The following is an 11,140-nucleotide window of genomic DNA, read 5'->3' as shown; positions in this document are numbered from 1 at the left end:
AAAATTAGCAAAATTCAACTCATCATTCATCATGCTAAATCTGTTCAATTTAGAGGACGGTGATGGTTAATTTCGTGTGTTAACTTGGCTAAGCCACAGTACCCCGATATTTGGTTGAATAATACTGTTCTAGACGTTTCTTTGAAGGTACTTTTTAGATGAGATCAACGTTTAAATCAGCCGACTGAGTAAAGTGGATTGCTCTCCATAATGTAGGTGGGCTTCATCCAATCAACGGAAAGCCTTAACAGAAAAAAGACTGACCTCCCCCCAGGAAGAAGGAATTCTGCCAGCAAACTACCTTCGGAACTTGAAATGCAACATCAACTCTTCTCTGAGTCTCCTATCTGCCAGCTCACCTGCAGATTTTGGACTCTACTAATACCAGCCTTCACAATGGCATAAGCCAACTCCTTAAAATAAATTCAGATAGATAGGTTAAATTAAATAGCCTAGATAGATAGATAGATAGATAGATGGAGACACACCCTATTGGTTCTGTTTCTCTAGGGAACTCTGAGTAAGACAAGGACTTTCTTTATTCAGGAACTATGTAATTATGTCTTTCCTAGCTTTTTTTATTTTTAAGTAAAAATGTCATTTTCTTTCAAAAAATTCTGGAAATCCTGCTTTAAACATGATAAATTTTAGCAATATTTTACACATATGTTTTTATTTTAAGGGTCATTTTTGTCACCCATCCCTTTTTTTCTTTGATGGTGGGAGGCTAGGCAAAAGGAAAAAAAATAATCAGGTCAACATTTTCTTTGAGGACTTTTCTCCAAACCCAAAGCTATTAATTGACAGAAAAGCAAAAGCTTTCTTCTAGGAGGGAGGGGCTCAGGTATTTTAGTCATTGGTATTTGTAGAATCTCAATACTGGTTTAGCCCTTATGTAGCAATACAAATGTGAAGGATGGATATGTGGGCAGCCCTTGTCATCGAATTTGATCTTTCACAAATGACACATCTCAATGCATCTGAAAGTCTAGAATTACGAGACAAAGAGGTCCCTAATTTATAGAAGTCCTGAAGCTTTGAATTCTAGTTTCCTCATTGCTAGGGATTCCTGTAAGTGCCACATACTTGTGGCAAAACTTGTGAGAAAACTCATCCTCTTCAGTTAGAGGACTTTGCTTACACTGCTGCCATCATGCAGTGACAACAACCCACACTGGGCAGCCCCCCAGCACCACTCTGCACTCCAGACCTTCAGGGACATTAGCCTCCCCCGGAGCTTAAAAGCTTTGGCAAGCTCAAAACTGATGACGAATAGTGCTGCCAATTTCTCTTCGTACCATCCTATAAACCATGATCCCCCCACCCCATGTTGGTGCTAAGAAATAAAAAGCAAGAAACTTTTAGAAAAAGACTCTTTCCTTGGAACTGCTTCTGTTTTCTGCTCCAGGTCAAAAGCTTTATTTATCCCAGGGTCTTTGTAAGAGGTAACATAGTTAATTAAAAAAAAAAAAAGATGCTTTGTTGAGATGGAAATTCCATCTCAGCAGAGTTGATCTCGAGTACTGAATGAAACTTAGAATCAGCAGTGATCCTACTATTTTGAAGAAGAAAAACAGGGAAAACTCTTTTTTCTGCTATGTCCACTTCTATCACTTTCTTTTTTATGGCTGAGTAATATTCCATTATATGCATGTGTATACATATATGTGTGTGTATACACATACACACACACACACACACACACACACACACACACACACACCCCACAATATCCCCAATCCTATCTAAGGGAAACTCCTCTACTTATGCTCTGGATTTTCCCATCTCCCCCACTTCAGGACTCCATTCCTACCATTATCCCCTCTCTCTGAATCATGAATTTCTTGTTTTCCATTGGACCATTCCATCAATACCCTAGGATGCTTTAATGTACCCATCCAAAATAAATAAATCAATAAATCCTTCCTTGACCATGAGTCCTCCATCCAGATACAGCCCTATCTCTCTGCTCCTTTTCATAGCAACCTTCAAGAACCCTGCCTCTACTGCTTCCTCCACTCTCTCACCCCCTAGTCTCTGACCAGTCCACCCTAGGTAGACTTCTGTCCCTTCCCACCACCCTAGTCTTCCTTTTCTCTCACTCATGCTTCTTTTCAGTCACCTTTGCCAGTTCTTCCTCCTCTGCCAGACCTCTGAAAGTTAGGAGTACCCCCAGAACTCAGTCTTAAGGCCTCCTCCTCTATCTGTGGCATCTCCTGAAATGAACCCACCACTACATGCTAATGACTCCTAAATGGACATTTCCCTCCCTAACCTACCCTGAGGCTCTAAACTTCTCTACCAACCACTGCCTTTCTCAACAAGTCCACATATACATCTAATTAATAACTTAAACATAACATGCCGAAAGAGAACTCTCCACTTCCCCAAACCCAGTTCTCCTATTATCTTTCCCATCTCAAGAAACGGCACTACAATTCACCAAGTTGCTTCAGGCAGAAATCCAGGAATCGTCCTGGGTCACTGTTTGTTTTATCCCCTCACATGCAATCAGCAAGTCAAATAGACTCCATCTGCAACAGGCATCAAGAATCCAACCACTTCTCATCACCCTCGCTGCTCTTTCACTGCTCTCCCTGGGACAACCCTGACTGGTCTTCTTGCTTCCACCTTCCTTTCCACAGGTCACTCTCCACAGCAGAGAGATGGTTGTCAAGCATAATCAGATGATATCGCACCTTTGCTTAAAGCTCTCCAATGGATTCCCGTGGCAAGTAGGATAAGGTCCCAGCTGCCTCCTGTAGTTCTGCCTATCTCTCTGAGATCATCACGTCTTCTCTCTTGCTCATTTGCTAGGCACACTGGTCTCCCTTCCCCTTCCAATAAGGTCATTGCTTCTCAGCTTTGCATGTTCTACACCCTCTGCCTGGGATGCTCTTCCTCAGGGCCTCAACCGCTGGCTTCTTTGCAGCATTACTGCTCAGCTCACACGTAACCTCCTCAGCAAGGACTTAACCAGACCACCATGGCAGAATAGCACCTCCTGCCCCCCTATTCCTACCGACCATGCCCTACCTCATTACCTGTATTTTCTTCATAGAATCTTTCTTGACCTGAAAACTTTTCTGTGGTATGGACTGCCTATGACCCACTGGTACAATGTAATGGCCATGAAGCCAGGGACCTGTCTGTTTCTCTCCCTCCAACATTTAGATCAGTGACTAGCAGAGAAGATATGTTTTTTGGTTTCTTTTTTTCAAATGCTGAAAGAGAGGAGGCAGAGAAAAGGAGGAATCCAAGAAAAACCAAAAGGAAGAGATGAGGATAAGTTTGGTTCAGTTGTAGTGAATGAATGAAGACTAGATTGACTAAAGAAAAAAAAAAAGGAATAGTGGGAAATAAATGATGCTGGGAAAGATGGAATCGAACAGAGAAAGGTCTCAAATGCCAAGCCAGATTGCCTGGAATTTATGCAGCAGGAACTAGGGAGCCACTGAAGCCACTGAACTGCTGAATGCCCAGTGCCTGGAATGCAATGGACAGTTGAAAACTATTTGTTGACCAAATCACCAGTGCAAAGGTGACAGCTAAAACTGAGAGAATGGGATCAGTTCTCAAGGGAAAGAAGCCCTGAGCCTGGGGGAGATGTCTCCAGTCAGAGGAAGGGAAGAAAAGGAGGGAAGACATGAAAGGGAGACGAGCCAGAGATGGAGGGGAAGTGTCAGAGAGAAAGGGAACACTGAAACCAAGGGAAGGAAACGTGGCAACAGCAACTGCAGTTAAAAATGTTAACTGGGGCTTCCCTGGTGGTGCAGTGGTTGAGAGTCCGCCTGCCGATGCAGGGGACACGGGTTCGTGCCCCGGTCCGGGAAGATCCCACATGCTGCGGAGCGGCTGGGCCTGTGAGCCATGGCCACTGAGCCTGCGCGTCCAGAGCCTGTGCTCTGCAACGGGAGAGGCCACAACAGTGAGAGGTCTGCGTACCGCAAAAAAAAAAAAAAAATGTTAACTGTCTGGGGGGAAAAGTCCGGAATGAGACCTAAGAAAAGGCCTCTGAAGTTGATAAGAAGATGACTGGCACCAGCCACTTCAATGAAGCTGTGGAGATAAAAATGGGACCATGGCCTGCGAAAGGAAGGGGAAGGTGATGAGGAAGACGAGGAAAGAAGATGCAGAAAGACTAGGAAGTTTCTCCTGGCATTCCGCCTCCACCAGTCCACTGACGCTGTCCAGAGTGCCAGCCTCAAGCAGAGGGAGAAACATCCAACCAAGATCAAGCTAAGATCCACCAGGATATATAGAAATAGAGAGGAAATGGGATAGAGGTGACGGGAACACTTGTTTTTTAAGTCCTGCAGCACTATGTGGCATTAACAAAAATACACAGTCATTTATAAGCACACTGAGGCCAGCAATATTTAAATAAAACCTGAACATCAGTCCTACCATAAGAATTTTGTTTGGACTTGCAGTGGCATTCATGCAACATGTTCTTTTGGACCCTCTCGATTGTGATGGATCCTCAATTGTACGCACTTCCTCAGATGAAGATAATTTCCATCCTTCAGCAAAGGCAAACAGCGTGTCATCAGACACAGAGGCCCTCCTTCTGGGGACGTAATCTGTCACCCTGTCATCTGTGGCTGTAGGGAGTGGGGATGCTGATGGATGTGTGCTGGGTCTCCTGCTGTCTTCAGAGCTCTTTGATGGGGATGCAAACTCTGCTGGAGATGCACAGCTCTCGGAGAGCTTGTTTTGCAAAAAATGTTTTAAACGCGTTTTTCTGGGAACACTGTTTTTCATAATTGCGCTCCGAAGCTGAGACTCTTCTGCAATGACGTACACTCTGCACCGGCCCCGGGTCACCGCTGTGTACACGTGCTGCCAGTGCTGGCGGCCCGCCTTCCCAACCACATACACGACTGTCTTCTCCTCCGACCCCTGAGGGGAAATAATGCACGAAGGAGATTTAATACTGCATAATGGGTTCATGTCTCTGGAGAGTCTACGAAGGCAGAAAGGAGTCAAGTCCTCAAAGTGCTCTCAAGAGCATTCTACCTGGCCAGAATATTCAAATGAATCCATCTGATGGGTTCCATTTTATTCATTATCCTGGAATTCCCATTTTCTAATTACGCTGCTAAGTTTGGGTGTCATAGATCCAAAACTGGCATGTAGAAACCCAGCAATAAACTTTAAACCGCACGCAGTGCTAAATCTTCCTTAATAAAAGAATTTGAAACGGCTGTATGGGCTTTATGTATAGATGTCTTACTCCACTGTTACACATAACAAAAAACAGACACCTGAAATATCTAATAATAGGAAATAGATAAATATATATATGTATATATTTACTTTTCTATATCATGTATCTATATATGTTACAAACATCAGAAATGCTTTAAAATATAACAAAATTTTAAAAACTTGATACATATATATAAAAAAATGATCACAACCATGTAACACAAAATAAAATTACTCTGATCAAAAATACGAAGCGCACATAAAGATGTAACAAAAACAAAGTAAATCACAAAGCAAGAAGGGAATCCTACCAAAAATTTAACCAGTCTGTTTCCAAACAGAGGGCCTATGGATGATTTTTTTTTTCCTACTTTCCGTATTTTTCCAACGTTGAACCATTTATTACTCTTATCAAGATAAGACAAAAGAGAATGACGAACCTTTGTTTCTTGGGTGTAACAAACCAAGAACTATACTACAGGCAAGAAAAATGCTCAATGTCACCATGTAACTGTGAGAAAACAATTTCAAGGAAACAATAACAAATTGTGGCTATTCTTAGTCCCTGTATTTTCAGTGCCAACATAAACTAAGAAGGGGTTGGAGCCATTCTCTCTCCCAGCGCTCCCACATTCCTCCGCCTGAAAGAGGAATTGTGGGGAGACAAACAACAAGATGAGGCAGGTAGAAAATACACACCTGCACTAAAAAAAACCTTGTACTTACCAAGCACTTCTACCTTGCTGGGCACAGAGAGTTTGAACCAACTCCTCAGATTATAAAAGTTTGATAAATACTTCCTTCCGATGCTGCCGAATCTCAGAAATGAATGTAAATGATACTTAATTCTACAAATGTTAAACACATTTGGTAGATATACAGCACCATCCCCCCATGCCCCCATGGACTTTATACTTTACACTGTATTTTTGTAAACAGGTAAACGTCTACCTAAACTTAACTGAGTTCTTAATCATCAATTAGATATCACTGAGAAAAATCTGATAGCCTCATTATCAGTCTCCCTGTACCCACATTTACTGCAATACACTGTCCTCACAGAGAGCAGCCACAGTGCTATTTGTCAAATGCAAATCTAGTCACATCAGATTCTGCTTAAAACCCATTAATGGCTCCCAGGCTCTCAAAAAAAAAAAAGTCCTAACTCCTTAATATGGCTCCTACAGCCCTTCAAGAGCCAGCCTTGGCCTTTCTCCTCCTTCCTTTCCCCCTTCCTTCCCATGAGCCAGGCTCCCTCAAGCACAAAGAACTTGCTTGTGATCCTGCCTGTGCTCCCCAGTCCCTGGCCTCCATCTGGCCTACTTCCGGATTAGCTGCCTGATCCATGTACTTTCCAGCTCCCTGTACTTCCTCTATCACAGTATTTTTACCTGACTGACTGGACTGTCACCAACTGCCTTCTTAACTGTACTCCTCACTGGACTGTAAGCTCTGTGAAGGCAGGGCCACATCTGTCTTGCTCACTGTTCTTTATCAGGTGTCTCATTGAGTGAATGAGGATAAAAATTAGACTGTCAGCCAAAGCTGTCCTCCGAAAGTGGGACGTGGGCACCTACCTTCACCTCACAACCTGCTATTAATCATTTGCCCATGTCCTTAAATCTTCCTCAAATCATTAAGAACTGTCAAACTTCTTAAAGGAGGCAAGTTTTATTTATTTACTTCTGTAAATTTGTTCTAAAACTCAACAACTGGTATGAATAGACACAAACCATTAATGCCCTTCATGAGTTTGTGGACCTAGAATCTGAAAGTCTATATGGACCTTAGAGTGGGGGTCAAAAAACTTTTTCTGTGAAGGGTCAAAGCATCAGTATTTTAAGCTTTGTAGGCCAGATGGTCTCTATGGCAACCACTCTGTTCTTCCTTTGTAGTGCAAGAGCAGCCATAACCAATATGTAAATGAATGTGGGACTGGGTTCCAATAAAAATTTATCTACCAAAACAGGTGGTGGACCAGATTTGCCTACCATATTGGATAACACAGTCCTAGAAGGCCCCAGGAGGTGACCTGGCCCACATCACTCCTCTAACCTCATCTCCTGTCACTCTCCCACACTGGCCTCCTTGCTGTTCCTGTTTCTCAAACCTGCTGGACAGCCTCTCCCACCTTAGAGCTTTGGCCTTGGCTATTCTCTCTACCTAGAATGCTCTTGTCCCAGATATTCACATGGTTTAACTTCATGACCTCCTTCAAATCTTTGCTCAGATGCCACCTTGTCAGTGAGGCCTACCCTGACCACCTATTTAAAATTACAACTGCACCTCACCCCCACCCCTTTTCCATAGCATTTACCACCTTCTCACATAATACATAGTTTACTTATTTTTTTCAATTACATCTGTCTCTATCCTCTTCCTTACCAAATATAATCCTCATAATGTCAAGTATCATTGACTATTTCATGGACTGACCTATTACCAAGCACAGAGAAGAGAGTCTGACTCAATACATTTTTGTTGAGCTCAACTGAACTTGAAGAACAAACTATACTGATAGAAGACAACAATCACAAATGTTCTCAGCGGTAAGAGACATTATTTCAACCATGAAATAAGAGCCAGATTCAATGAAAAGAACATTCCAAGATATCTACTCCAATCTCCACCCAGTAGTAATAAAAACCCTTCACTACTTATTTGTCTAGAAATGCAACAGAAAAACTGGATTATAAGTCTGAAGAAATCAATAGAGCAAAACATTAATGAGTTGGAAAACAGGAGAGCTGATAAGAAATTCAGGTAACCAGTTCTGGAGGTCCAATATCCATACAGTAGAAGTTCTAGAAAGAAAAAGCAGAGAAATCTGAGGATGAGATAATGAAATTATTTAAGAAAATTTCCCAAAATTGAAGAATATGAGTTTCCAGAATTCCAGAGTCCCCATCATAAAAATCCATGGGAGAAATTTCTCCCAGATCTCACAGCTAGGAATATTTGCCCTTCTCAACAACTGTTTGTTTGTTCATTTACTTTAACCTAGTAGACAGAGTCAACTGACTGCTTCTCTCTTCGCTTTGGGAACTTTGGCCTTAAGGGAACTTAAAAGCTGAATCTGCAGTCTACATTAGCACGCAAATAGGACAGTATGCATATCAGCATTCAATCCACTCTTGGCAGTAATCCTTTTATCATGTTTAACTTTATTTTCCGCTTGACATGCATTTTTTTTTTAAAATAAATTTATTTATTTATTTATTTTTGGCTGCGTTGGGTCTTCACTGCTGCACAAGGGCTTTCCCTAGTTGCAGTGAGTGGGGGCTACTTTTCATTGTGGTGCGCGGGCTTCTCATTGCAGTGGCTTCTCTTGTTACGGGGCATGGGCTCTAGGCGTGCAGTCTTCAGTAGTTGTGCCACGTGGGCTCAGTAGTTGTGGCTTGCGGCGCCTAGAGCACAGGCTCAGTAGCTGTGGCGCACGGGCTTAGTTGCTCTGTGACATGTGGGATCTTCCCAGACCAGGGCTCAAACCAGTGTCCCCTGCATTGGCAGGCGGATTCTTAACCACTGCACCACCAGGGAAGTCCCTGACATGCATTTCTTTATATTTTAAAAAATCATGCTCAACTGTGGGCACTTTTTGTAAGCCATTTCAAATTCTTTCTGGAACTGGGGTGGGGTAAGTTAATAAATAAAGCACCATCCACTTTGGAAAAAAAACCCTATGCTAATTAATGTTTGCCTACTATTAGAGGATATAGTCTAACCTATAAAATTTTCTACATAAAAATGAAAGTGGGGGCTTCCCTGGTGGTGCAGTGCTTAAGAATCCACCTGCCAATGCAGGGGACACAGGTTCAAGCCCTGGTCTGGGAGGTTCCCACATGCCGTGGAGCAACTAAGCCCGTGCGCCACAACTAGTGAGCCTGTGAGCCACAACTACTGAAGCCTGCGCTCCTAGAGCCTGTGCTCCACAACAAGAGAAGCCACCACAATGAGAAGCCCACGCACTGCAATGAAGAGTAGCCCCCGCTCATCGCAACTAGAGAAAGCCCACACACAGCAACAAAGACCCAACGCAGCCAAAAATAAATAAATAAAATAAATTTATATTAAAAAAAAAAGAAAGTGGATGCAGCCTTGTCACCAAAACAACACAATGGCAGAGAGAGGAGTTCAAAACAATGAGATAAATAACAGAGCCACAAATAACTTGTGAGAATTAAAAAATATTAAAATAAAGTTGAAAAGCAAGTTGCAGCAAATGCAATGTGGTGTCCAGAATAAGATTCTGGAACAGAAAAAGGACATTAATGGACAAACTGGTGAAATCAAAATAAAGTGTATTTTTTAGTTAATAGTACTGTACCAATAGTAGTTTCTTAGTTTTGACAAATATACCATAGTTATATAAGATGCTAATATTAGGGAAAGCTGGGTGAAGGGTGCACGGGAACTCTCTGTACTAACTTCCCAACTCTTCCATAAATCTAAAATTATTCCCAAATCAAAAGTAATTACCTCACAAGGGTAGAGGAAGGGGATACATTTATCAAAACCCATCCCACTTTGTAATTAAAATGTGTTTGTAAATTATACCCCAATAAAGTTGGTTAAATAAATAAAAAAGAAGTTGTAAAAATATATATAATCAATACAATACCATTTATGTAAAACTTGGTTACCTTGTTTCTATATGAACAGACAAATTCAGGTCAGAAATCACCTCTGAGGAGGGTGGGAAGGCCTGGGATGAGGGGAGGGCAAATGAGCCAGTTGCTTTGGGTACAAAACTTAAGAGGATACCAAGAAACTCAGCAATCAAGATAAATAAATTTAAAAAAATAAAAAACTCTCCAGAAAGTGGGCACAAAGGGAACATAACTCAACATAATAAAGGCCATATATGACAAACCCAAAGCTAACATCATACTCAACGGTGAAAAGCTGAAAGCATTCCCTCTAAGATCAGGAACAAGACAAGGATACCCACCCTCGCCACTTTTATTAAACATAGTTTTGGAAGTCCTAGCCACAGCATCAGAGAAGAAAAACAAATAAAAGCAATCCAAATTGAAAAGGAAAAAGTAAGACTGTTATTATTTGCAAATGACATGATAGTATACATAGAAAATCCTAAAGATGCCACCAGAAAGCTACTAGAACTCATCGATGAATTCAGTAAAGCTGCAGGACACAAAATTAATATATGGAAATCTGTTACATTTCTATACACTAACAGTAAACTATCAGAAAGAGAAATTAGGAAACAATTCCATTTATAACCACTTCAGAAAGAATAAAATACCTAGGACTAAAAAGGAGGCAGAATACCTGTACTCCAAAAACTGTAAGACACTGATGAGAGAAATTGAAGACGACACAAACAGATGGAAAAATATACCATGTTCTTGGATTGAATCAATATTGTGAAAATGACCATATTACCCAAGGCAATCTACAGAGTCAATGTAATCCCTATCAAATTACCAGCATTTGGTAATTTGACATTTGTGACATTTTTCACAGAACTGGAACAAAAAATTTTTTAATTCGTATAGAAACACAAAAACCCAAAATAGCCAAAACAAGTTTGAGAAAGAAGAATGGAGCTGAAGGAATCATGCTCCCTGACTTCAGACTATACTACAAAGCTACAGTCATCAAAACAGTATGGTACTGGCACAAAAAAAGACACAGATCAATCCAATAGGATAGAAAGCCCAGAAATAAACCCATGCACTTATGGTCAATTAACCTATGACAACAGAGGCAAGAATATACAATGGAGAAAAGACAGTCTCTTCAATAAGTGGTGCTGGGAAAACTGGACAGCTACATGTAAAAGAACGGAATTAGAACATTCTCTAACACCATATACAAAAATAAACTCAAAACAGATTAAAGAGCTAAATGTAAGACCAGGTATTTTAAAACTCCTGGAGGAAAACATAGGCAGAACACTCTTTGA

The 11,140-nt window shown here is 41.3% G+C and overlaps 1 protein-coding gene across 1 annotated transcript in view; it reads right to left on the bottom strand.

Annotated features, from left to right (window-relative positions):
- HELB (DNA helicase B) overlaps positions 1-11,140 on the bottom strand; it is a 66,952-nt gene that overhangs the window by 26,443 nt on the left and 29,369 nt on the right. The window contains exon 12 of the mRNA XM_022571600.3: positions 4,408-4,902. Within this exon, the coding sequence (XP_022427308.2) occupies positions 4,408-4,902 (495 nt within the window). The remainder of the gene's footprint in view (positions 1-4,407; positions 4,903-11,140) is intronic.

Source organism: Delphinapterus leucas, chromosome 11 (assembly GCF_059928025.1).
Source record: "Delphinapterus leucas isolate spDelLeu-1000000601 "Yukka" chromosome 11, BTC_Dleu_Yukka2, whole genome shotgun sequence".
In the NCBI taxonomy this organism is placed as follows: Eukaryota; Metazoa; Chordata; class Mammalia; order Artiodactyla; family Monodontidae; genus Delphinapterus; species Delphinapterus leucas.
The sequence above is the reverse complement of the archived record's forward strand: the minus strand, read 5'-3'. Positions and strand labels throughout refer to the sequence as shown.